At 34.8% G+C, this 11,836-nt stretch overlaps 1 protein-coding gene across 7 annotated transcripts in view; it reads right to left on the bottom strand.

The window, feature by feature from the left end:
* Window positions 1-11,836, bottom strand: part of CEPT1 (choline/ethanolamine phosphotransferase 1) — a 50,511-nt gene that overhangs the window by 18,908 nt on the left and 19,767 nt on the right. For 6 of the 7 annotated variants that reach the window (XM_027772301.1, XM_014588227.2, XM_027772297.1 and 3 more), the window contains 2 exons: window positions 10,438-10,579; window positions 1,486-1,570 (listed from right to left, as the gene is read on the bottom strand). In XM_027772301.1, the coding sequence (XP_027628102.1) occupies window positions 1,486-1,570; window positions 10,438-10,579 (227 nt within the window). The remainder of the gene's footprint in view (window positions 1-1,485; window positions 1,571-10,437; window positions 10,580-11,836) is intronic. The other variant, XM_006149569.3, reaches the window with a different exon arrangement.

The following is an 11,836-nucleotide window of genomic DNA, read 5'->3' as shown; positions in this document are numbered from 1 at the left end:
AAAAAAAAAAAAAAAAAAAAAAAAAAACTATCAAAAATTACAAATCTAGATATGTGCAATGAGCAGAAAGCTAGAGGTCTTTGGAGAAAGTACCAGAAGACAGGGTAAGAATAAAGGCATGCTAAAGGCACATACTAAACTATTCTGTACTATGCACTTTACTCTCTCCTAGGAATTACTCACACAAATATTACACAAATATACTACAAATTCAATAACAAATGGCTTTAGTTTTGCTCCTAGAATATGTCTACAGTACTTCTCAGTATCCTCCACATTCCAAGGTTATTTTGAAAAAAAAAAAAAAAAAAAAAAGATTCAGACTATTCCCCACTGTTACTTTGTCTCCCAAACCATCAATTCCATTGAATAACTGAATTTATAATGCTGCAATCTAACTTACAGAAGACTTCTGCTAATAAGGCATTCCCTACTTCTATTATATTACTGGAGCAATATAAAAAGGTTTAGAAAAATGTGGGAGGGAGGTGCACAAAGGAACTTAATGTAAGACACTTAGTGCAGTCTTGTACTGCTAGAATGATCTGACAGGTTTTCACATGAATAATTCACCAACAGTCCCTGAACTACAAAATAAATTGAATCTAAGCTTTAATTTTTTTGTAAAAAAAAAAAAAAAAACCCAAAACCTTTCATATAAAATGTGAAGGATTCTGGACTATCTTGCTGGGAATATATATATTTCCTAATAAAGATTACTGAACTTTTAGAAGTCATAACATCAAAATTATAATTCAAATATGAAAGGAAAATGATATATTACACTCAGTACTACATCAGGGAAATATGTATTTACAAATAAAGAAAAGTACTCAAAAAAACTTGAAAAAGGAAGATATTTAAAAGATGACTACAGTGACATGAAAAGCTAAGAACATTTAGTTTTAATAGAACTTAGAAAGGAAAATATTAAACAATCAAAAGTTTGAATAGTTTCGAGCATTTTTTTTTTCACAAAAGCAAGATCAGTTTAAGTCCAAGCAGAAAAATTAGTACTAGAAAGCTTAAAAGATAGGCTAAAGAGAATAAGCAGATTTTTTTCTACATTAATAAAGAGTCCTCTCAACTTATTTATCTAAGAAACACTCTGCTTGCTAAATTGTTCTCAAAACATAAATACCAAAAAAAAAAAAAAATCCATTTAATGGTGGAAAGGTATTTATTTTTTATTTTTTAAATTTCGTAGAGTAAAAAAATACTAGGTACAATAAGTAAATGGAAGGGACAACTGGCTTTAGTTCAAATCACCAGAATTATTACTTCTTAAAAAACTAACAGGGTGGATTTTTATTGCCCTATTATATGTTAAAATTATTTTTTTTAATAACCTGTTGTCTGTGAAATACCACCAGGAAGACTTTTGATTTTTCATTTTTTAAAAATTATTCTGTGCATGACAAAGGTACTGTCTTTATTGAGTTCACACCATTGTTCATCAGATAGCATGAATATTCCAGCAGTTACCGTGAAGTTCCAGATACAAGGCCCCAAGGTTCCTGTGAGAAGCTGGATTATAATAATTAAGATCTGGGACTCTGTAACATCGAATCTATGCATAAGGAAACAAACATTTCAAAAGAACTTTACTCAGAGCTTTTACTAAAGAGTCCTACTAAAATAGGTATCAAGACAGATCTAAAAGGTAGCATTCTAGAGTCAATGATAAAATTTACACAGTACTATCTTGCCTTAATAAAGACACCTAAAGAGTCAATGATACAATTTATACGGTACCATACTATCTTCATAGAGACATCTAAAGAGTCAATAACAATGTATATAGTACTATACTGTCCTTATTCATATATACTTATTTGAATCAAAACAGAAACTTCAGTAAAACTGTAACACACTGGAAAAAAAAATGACTTGTAAGTAGCATTTAAAAAGACCAGTACTAAGGGGCTAGTAGGTGGCGTGGTGTTTAAGGGCACTGAACTCCCACATGGTCAAATGTGGTTTGAGTCCTAGACCTGGTGGCTTGCTTTCTACTCTGTCCCTCTCTGGACAAATGAAAAATAAATAAATTAATTTTAAAAAATTAAACAATTCTTTTTTTTTTTTCCCTAAAGACTAGTACTAAAAACATAGAGTCAACACAATTTCTAGGAAGTAGTGACTGTACTACTTGCCAAATAATCACACTGTTTATGACAAAGGTCCTTTCAGTTCTGAACCATCCAGACTTTCTGTAGACAAGAATCCCTCCCAGAAGACTCAATAAACATTTTGAAAAACCAATCTATTATTAATCATCTAATCACCTAGTATTCCTTTACTAATCATAATTCTATCTCTGCTATCTCAAAAATTAACATATGTATGTGGAAAGATAAGTGGGAAAGACTTTAGTCAAGAACTGTATCTTTTTAGATGTGATCAGAGCAAAAATAAAATTGGCCATTTCTTCTTCCTATTTCCTGATGATCTATACTGCAGAACCTTTTCCTTTTCCCCTTCTCTTCCCTAATTTCACAGCAACATTATAACTCTTCTATTTTGGATTAGTTTATTAGTGGGGAAAAAAATAAGTAAAACATTGAATTCAACCATTAAATAAGTTAATTAAAATTAAGAACTAAGGAATGCTAATGAAAAAAGATATTCTGATTTTACCTGATGATCTGGGAGTCCAAATGATAATCTAGATATTATATGGATACAAATGGTTGTTTTATGATATTACCTATAAAAACTGATAAGATTAAATAGATATGAGACCAGCAGGTAGCTCAGTGGTTAAGGTGTTGGACTTCTGATATGGCCAACCATGGTTTGAGTCCTGGACCTGGCAGCCTGAAAATCATGCTGGATGCCTGTTATGTGCCCAATATCCCAAGAGGAGAATGGAGGAAAAGTGATAGCAGCATAGCCATCCCCCCTGGGGGGAGAGAAATAATTTCTCACTTTTCCTCCCATTTAGCCATGCCCCCTGGGGGGAGAGGGATAATTTCTCACTTTCCCTCCCATTTAGCCATGCCCCCCCCCCTGGGGGGAGAGGGATAATTTCTCACTTTCCCTCTCCTATGGCAAAAACCTTAAAAAAAAAAAAAAAAAAAAGCCATACATAGCTGAAATTCAAGTGAATGAATCATTGCTGAGAAAATAAAACTACACAGGGAAAACAAAAACTAAAAGGAAAATCTCTGGTATTTAATAATTCATGTAATAAGTCTTTAATATTTAAATATATGCAGATCCTATACAGATATTTGATATAAGTTTACTAATTCTTAACCCCCAAAAAGTGGATTATACAATGAAATGCAATAGTTTTTTTATAGGAAGTCTTCAAATTACTTTTTAAGAAGTTACTTTGATGAGACCAACAGATGGTGTAATAGTTTTATCGCTGGACTCCTACGTAGTCAACCATGGTTTGAGTCCTGGATCCAGTGCTTAAAATTCTCGCTGGGCACATGGGCATTTGTGCCCCAAAAGATGAAAGGGTAATGGAAGAGAAGGGACTGTGGTGTATCCATCCCCTCTGGGGGGTGATTTCTCACTTTCTGTCTCTGGCAAGTGCACATAGCTTATAGCAAAAAATAAATAAATAAATAAAATATGTATATATGTGTGTCCGTGTGTATATATATATATATATATATATAAAACATAAAAAATTACTTGGATAAGAAGGTGAACTGGATTTGTCAGACTATAGGTGGAATACATAATCCATTAACATTTTGCATTTAACTATAAAAGTGAGAAGCTGGTTAAAATAAAAGGTTTGTGGCAGAATTTTTAGCTAATGTAAACACAAACCTCAGAAGGGTGAACTGAAAAATGTAATAAATGCAATAAAACGTAATAAAAGATTAATACTGTAATTATGGGCTGCATGTCCCCATCAGAGAAAGAAAGAGGGAAGGAATGGCTGTGTTGCAATCCCCTCTCCTCCATTCTCCTTTTGCGATCCTGGACATGCATGCATGTGTCTGCAGTGTTTCTCAAGGTGCTGGAGCTAGGACTTGAACCACACAGTGATCATGTGGGTTCCAGTTGCCCCGATAGACATGCCACTAGCTGGCCCCAACACTTATTTTACATAGGAAATGAGGCCCGCTGAAGGTTATGGATCTTGTCCAATTACATATATAAAGATACACTGACCTGAGTTCAATTTATTATAATTTCCAACTTTTTTCCTCTTGAAAAGACCATTAAAATTTTTTCTGATACTATCATTCAAATAAAGATAGTATGGAAGATTTCTAAAGATCCATCTTTTGCATAAATATAGCTTGATTAAAGATTATATAGGGATTCTAACCATTTAATTTATAAGAATGATTCTACATACACATCTGTAAGTTACATATTGAAAAATATCAAAATATAAAGTGTTTACACCTCCAGAGAGGAAATGTAATTTCTCCCATTTAGTATAACCCACAAACATTTTAAAGAACATTTTTACAAAATATTACAAATGGGCTTCAACTTCTAATAATGACCTTCTTCAACTACCCCAATCCTTCCAAGAAATTCTAGCCTCTAACTCTCCCATCTTTCAGACCCAGGCTGATAAAAATGCTAAATAGCTAAGCTGGGTCTGGAAGGATCCCAGTGAATAGTACTCATCTCTATCAGATCTTTACTTTTTCAGTCCAGGAGTATCGAGAGGATACAGGCTACCTAGATGTAATAGGGACTAATATTTTCTGAGCAAGGCAGCTTTTAACCATGATCAGAGCAACGTGCCAGAAGATATAATTCATAATTTCAGGAAAGCAATGGATTAGGTAGTTACTAAGGTTTTCTCACAATGTTCGACTTGGAGTGAAAATGATTTAGTTACAGGTGAATTAAAATCCTGTGCAATCTTTTGCCCAAAATACTGAAAAAACTCATTAACAATTAAAAACAGTAACATTAAAGAGACTAAAGAGAACAAAAATTTCTTATTTGAAAAACGTTCTATTTTATAAGGTTATTAAAAGTATAACCACCAGAATTTGTTACAGATATAAAAAGAAATTCTCATCATTCTTTTCATTCATGTGTATAAACATAAAAATAAAACAAGAGTATTTAAACATAAGATTCCTATGTCCTTAAGACTTTCACTTTCCTCTAAGGAGTAAGAGAAGCAAGTGATTTTTAAAATTTCTTTACTCAAACTGTATTTGAGAGTTGATCTTATTCTTTCCTTAATAAGCAAAATAAAATTTTGAATTTCTTCTCGATGTATACAAACTTTGCTTTGATATTTAATCTACTATACATCTGCCTATTCTATATGCTTTTCAAATATATAAAATTGGGACCAGCAGTTAGCATAATGGCTATGCCACTGAACTCCCATGTAGTCGACCATGGTTCAAGTCCCAGACCCAGTGGCTTAAACTCACGCCGGGCGCGTGTGCGTACGTGCGTGCCCAAGATTCCAAGAGGAGACTGGAGGAGAAGTGATTGCGGCATGGCCATCCCCTCTAAGGGGTGATTTCTTGCTTTCTGACTCTATGTCTCTCTCTGTCTTTCTGGCGAGTGCATGCGCCCTATAGCAAAAACCTCTCCAAAAATAATAATAATAATAATAATCTAAAATGGTATTTTTAAGATTACTTTAGCTGTATCTATATGGGTTCTATACACCTCCATTGCATTGGCATTTTGTAACTCTCCCTAAAATGTAAAGTACTCACAGCATTTCTCTGTGAATGCTGTAGCCTGGATTTTTGAAAATCAGATATAATTTTCTCTTATTATATTAATATTTCATGTAAACTTAGACGCTAAATTCAAACTCGTCTTATTTCTAGATATTTTTCTTTTCCAGCACTAAAAGGACGCGCTTCAGTGGCAGTTTCCTCTCACCTAGCCCCTCTACCTACTACCCTGGAACTCCTCTGGTTCTTTATCCTCAGCTATCTTGCTCCGTATATGAATCATCCTTCCTTTCTTTCCATCTAATGTTTTCTAGCATCTTCAATCTCTATTCTAGTGGATTTCTTCCATTTGCTTGAGAATGTCTCATTAAAAATACAAAACTGGGACCAGCAGTTAGTGTAATGGCTATGTTGCTGGACTCCCACATAGTCGACCACAGTTCAAGTCCCAGACTTGGTGGCTTAAACTCACGCCGGGTGTGTGTGCGTGCGTGCCCAAGATCCCGAGAGGAGAATGGAGGAAAAGGGGCTGAGGCATGACCATCCCAGCATGATTAGTAGGGGCTGCCTTGCTCAGCTCTTTTTAGACAGGGCTTCACTTTGCTGTCTATGCCAGTCTTGAGCTCATTATCTTCCTGCCTCAACCTCCTCATCGCTGGGGTAATAGGCACACACCACCATGTTGGTCTCTTACAGTATTTCCTTATACAAAATAAGGGCCCAAAGGGGCTAGCAGATTTCACAGTGATTACATTGCTGGACTCCCACACGGCCGACTGCAGTTCAAGTCCGGGACCCGGTGGCTTAAAACTCACATTGGGCCCATATGTGTGCATGCCTAAGATCCCAGGAAGGGAATGGAAGAAAATGAATTGCAGCACAGTCTTCTCTTGGGGAAAGGGGCGATTTTTCACTTTCCCTCTCACTGTCTCTGTCTCTTTTTCTCTTCGGTGAATGCACTCACTCTAAGGGAAAAAAAAAAACCCTCTAAGTAAATAAATAAATATGAAGGGCCCCAAAACATAAATTAAGCTTTGATTAAAATTACTTTTTGTTTTTTAAAGGTTTGCCATAGGGCACGTGTGCTTGCCAGAGAGAGACAGAGAAAGATGATGAGAGAGAAAGTTAGAAATCATCCTATAGAAGGTCATTTCTCAGCATAATAAAAGCCATTTATGAAAAACCTATAGCTAACATTATATTGAATGGTAAATACTTAAAAGCTTTTTCACTAAAACCTGGTACTCGACAAGGCTGCCACTTTCTCCACTGCTTTTTAATATAGTGCTGGAAATCTTAGCCAATGCAATCAGAAAAGAGACTAATACAAAAGACATTCAAATAGGCAAAGAAGAATTGAAAATATCTTTATTTGCAGATGACATAATGGTATACTTAGAAGACCCATAGCTTGCCATGATAAAAACTTCTTGAAGTAATAAACAAATACAATAAAGTGTCAGGATACAAAATCAACATCCAAAAATCTATAGTATTTCTATATATGAACAAGTTGAATGAAGTAGAACTGAAGAAAGGAATCCCTTCCAAAAAAAAAAAAAAATACAAAACCAACCTTCCTTTAAATCCATATTCTCTCTTCTGACCAATTCCTCTCGCCTTACATTTCGGCCACATATTTTATACATATCCTTATATAATGTATAATAAATAGTGGTCTACTTATAACTCCTTTTACTTTTCACCTCTACAATCCGACTCCTACCCTATCATTATATAGGATCTATGGATGGTTCATACTGCCAAATTCAATGTGCACTTTTCTGTCATCATGTTGAGTCCTGACAGCATCTAACATTGTTCTTTTTTATAAACTGATCCCTCATCCAGCTTTCCATTTCCTAGTTTGGCTATTCAATTAATTTTCATGAGCTTCTTTCTAAACTATGCTCATTTTATTATATTCCAATGTCTAAAATGACTCACATACATTTTTCTGGGTAGAACTTTCCCTTTAAAATGATTTCTCTTCCTGTAGTACTTTCTCCACTTCCCACCCAATTCCCCAAGAAAGGGAACTGGGAGTCATTCTACTACCTGCCTTCTCATTCATTCCCTACATCTACACAGACTTATACATCTTACATCTTAAATCCCTGTGTATCCCCTTCTCTGCAACAGCACCACCATTTAGGTGGTTTAGGCTTCCTCATTCCTCATGTTAATTAGGCCGATGCTTCCTAATGTGTCTCATGCTTCTGCCACAGCCCAATCCATACCCCAGGTTGCCAGACTGATCTTTCCAAAAGGCACTTTTGTCATTTCCCTGCTTTAGGTCCTGCGAAAGCTCCCTGTAGATACAGTATAAAAGCCCATATTTCCTAGCAGAGTCCAGAAGGCCCTTGATTTTCTGGATCTTCTCCAGTCTTATCCCTTGCTATTCCTCTGCAGGCATCTTATGGTCCAACCATATGGACCCACTTGCAGTTCTCCAAATATATACTTCATTACAGAAAAACACCATGAGGGGAATTTTAAGACTAGAAGATAGAAAGCTGTGGTATCAAATCACTCCTAAAACCACTATTTACTTTTTCCATACTTCCATGGTTAATTCTCTCTTTCCTTCAATTCCCTTGTCATATGGTTGGTGCTGTATTACTTGACAGGGCACAAGAATACAGTATGTCTGGTTGGTAAACACACTTTCAAAATAACAACTGGACAGTTAATTGCAAGAAAATAACCAATGAAGCATAATATAAGCTATGTGTAATCTAGACGGTTCTGCCATTTTAAAAATCAGCAACATCACTAAAAATGAAAAATGACTTAGGGCAACTAAATAACCTTAGAAGTCTATCACACTTTGTGATTTTACCTAATACAGAGAAAGACTATGAATATATTTTTCACCATGATAAACTTATATATTTTTATTCTATTTTTCTATACCAAGATTATGAATATCTTATTGAAATAAAAACTATAAAAATATTGAGAAAAAAACTACACATGTTCTCAATCACTGTTTCAGTTTCTATCAGAATTCTTCAATACTTTCTGAGCCCTGATCATTTTATAGAGTGCTGATGAATGCATAGCTACACAATTACATGGACACTCCTGACTGTGTCTCTAACAATAAGGATACTACTACCATAAAATGGGCTTTAAGGGACCGGCAGGTGGTGTAGTGATTAAGGTGTTGGACTCTCACATGGGCGACTGTGGTTTGAGTCCTGGACGTAAAGGTTTGCTTTCTCACTCTCCCTTTCTCTCTCTCTCTCTCTGGTCAAACTAATAACAACAACAAATAAAATAAAATAAATAATTCTTAAAAAAGATAAAAACAAGTTAAAAAAAAAAAAGATGGAGGACAGGCAGGTAGCATGGTAAGGATGCTGAACTACCACATGGCTGACCTCAGTTCAAGTCCTGGACCCCTGGCAGATTGTTTTCTCAATTCCTCTCTCTGTCTCACTCTGTCCCCTACTGGTCAAATTAAAAAATAAATAAATAAATAAAGTTAAATAAAATAATTCTTTAAGAAAAAAAGATGGGTTTCAAACATATTCTCTAAACCTCTATTTTGAAATTATTCCAAGACATGTTTGTTAAATAGTTCATATCTAAAGTTGTAACTGTTCAGTTACGGCAATAAGAACATCTCAAGGTCTATTTAGATAAAATTAGGAAAATTATCTGAGCTGAATTTGTTGTGAACAGCTTAACTTCTAGATTGGCTTGAGGCCTACCAGAAAATAAAATTTACTAAGGATCTATATTTTTTAAAAAAATTCATTGATACATGTTGTCATCTGATATCAGAGATTTTTATTTTGACATTTCATGAACTATACAGTCTTTTCTCAGGATTTTTCTCTTTAAATCCTACTCTATGGAGGAAAAAAATAACTTAGGTACGTAAATAAGATTTGTGATACTTATACTTACTCATGTAAACTGAACTGCCAGCAGCTGAGCTTTTATAAATTCATAAAGAAAACAACGTGAGGGCTGGCACTGCGGCCTGTAGTTGAGCGTGCCAAACCCCACATGGCTGACTGTGGTCTGAATCCCAGCCTGAGAGGCTTCAAAACACATCAGGCTCATGTACGTGTGTGCCCCAAATTCCCAAAGGATAGAGAAATGGCAGAGATAGAATTGTGGTATGCTCACGCCCCATTAGAAGGTGCTTTCTCTTCCTTCCCCATTTCTCTCTGTGAGTGCTTGTACCCTCTCAAAATTATAAATAAATAAAACAATGTGGGGAAAAAAAAACCCTAATTAGGCTAGAATATTTAGAGATAAGAGTTGTCTTTTGCTCTTAGAAACTCTCTTATCTTTCCTGAAAATGCATTATTACATGTCAAAGTAAAGCATGGAGTTAAGGTGAATTAATGGTAAGGGGAAAAGTGAGTTTGCCGGTAGGAAAAACAAATGGAAATGAGTGAGAAGGGGCTACTGCTTTAAAGAGATTGGTTGAAAGGTTCTGCTGTTAAAATACTCATGCTGGGCCTGTTGAGTATGTGCCCAAAATCCCGAGAAAAGAATGGAGAAAGCATTGTGGCATGGCCATCCCCTGGGGTGATTTCTAGCCTTCTTCTTGTCTTTCTGGTGAGTGGTCAAAGTCCCTAAAAGAAAAAATCTAAAAAAAAAAAAAAAAAAAAAAAAGTGTAATAAACATATGACAAACTATTAGAAAATAGCTATAATGTTTTGAATTTTTTATTTATTAAACTAATTGAATGATCTGATCAATTACTAATACTCAAATATCCATAAACAACATTCTCTACATAAAAGAGAAATAAAATCGTTATTAAATATTACTTACATTCCAAATCGCAATGTTCCAGAAACATACGTTTGCCAGTGTGCACAATAGAACATGAATGTTCCAGCAAAACAACAAAAAAACATCCAGTCAGGGTTTGTCCCCAGTTGCACTGCAATACAAGTTCCAAGAACCACAAAAACTGCAGGAGAAAGACCATAATGAAATCTGAACAACATGAACAACAAACATTAACTGGGCTGGAAATGCTTTTAGATGAGACAAAAAAGGAAATGCTGTGAATCTACTCTTAGTTATCTATAGTAATAGGAAAGTAGCTTATAATCTTTTACAGCATTATCTTTTAAATCACAATTTCAATCTCTCTTTTTTTTAACACCCCTGGGTAGAATAAAAATTCTTCAAAGCAACTAACATACTTTAGTGTGTTTTGGAATACTGTCCAAACTCTGAAAGAATGGTAACTAAAAAAGCAATGAAATGTTACAAGGCAAAGAACCAAGGGGAAAAAAAAGAAAAACTAAGGATCTAGGTAATACACAAGGGGACCTGTACTCGGTTCACATTGATATCTGGCTTTTCTTGCATATATCATTATAGGTGACACACAGAGACACACAGAGAAAAAAGATTTCCTATAAAATTCTGAAACTTGGCCCAGCAGCAGGGCAAAGCTAGAAGTCACATGGAAGATCAGGGAATGGTTCTTAAGTCAACCTGTATATGCCATGATCCTAGCTGGCTGGGAAGGGTTGGGGAGGAGGGCATGGTGTGAGACCCTATAGAGAGTGCTTATCTTTCCCTTTCTCTGTCTCATAGAATAAATAAACTTAAAAAAAAAGTTTGAACTCCAAGTATAATGTAAAAATGACTGTCATTTAAAATAAAAAAAAAAGATATCTTGCTACTTTCAAGATAGATCACCAACTAGCCTTTATTCAGCGGAGGTTTTGTTTTTCTTGACTCTTAAATCAAGTAAGAGTCTGGTTATCCCTCCTCTTCTATTAAGCAAGCTATTGTCCAAGTGCAATGAAGCAATGATTTTGACATGAATCTACATCTGCAAATCTGGATTCAGGTCAAACTACCAAGGGTTTTAGTTTGTTTCTTTTTAAGTATTCTAAATACCAAGCCAAATGACAAGGAAACAATTGAGGAACTAAATAAGAATAAGGGAGGAAGTTTCTGTCAGGAGGGCCTCTTGAAAGAAATTGTCTTTTTATTTCTAAATCTCTATTTTTCCCCTCTAAAAACATAGTGTTATCTAAAAACTTGCAAACTAGTGCTAATAATCTAACTATAATGACCTATCTATTGATAGCATTGTATCAATAGTGTGTGTATGTGTGTATATATATATATATATATATATGTGTGTGTATATATATATATATATATATATATATATTTTTTTTTTTTTTGCTGTATGTACTTAAGG

Source organism: Tupaia chinensis, unplaced genomic scaffold (genome assembly GCF_000334495.1).
Source record: "Tupaia chinensis unplaced genomic scaffold, TupChi_1.0 Scaffold000270_2, whole genome shotgun sequence".
Lineage (NCBI taxonomy): Eukaryota > Metazoa > Chordata > Mammalia > Scandentia > Tupaiidae > Tupaia > Tupaia belangeri.
This window is presented reverse-complemented; position numbering and strand designations above follow the sequence as displayed.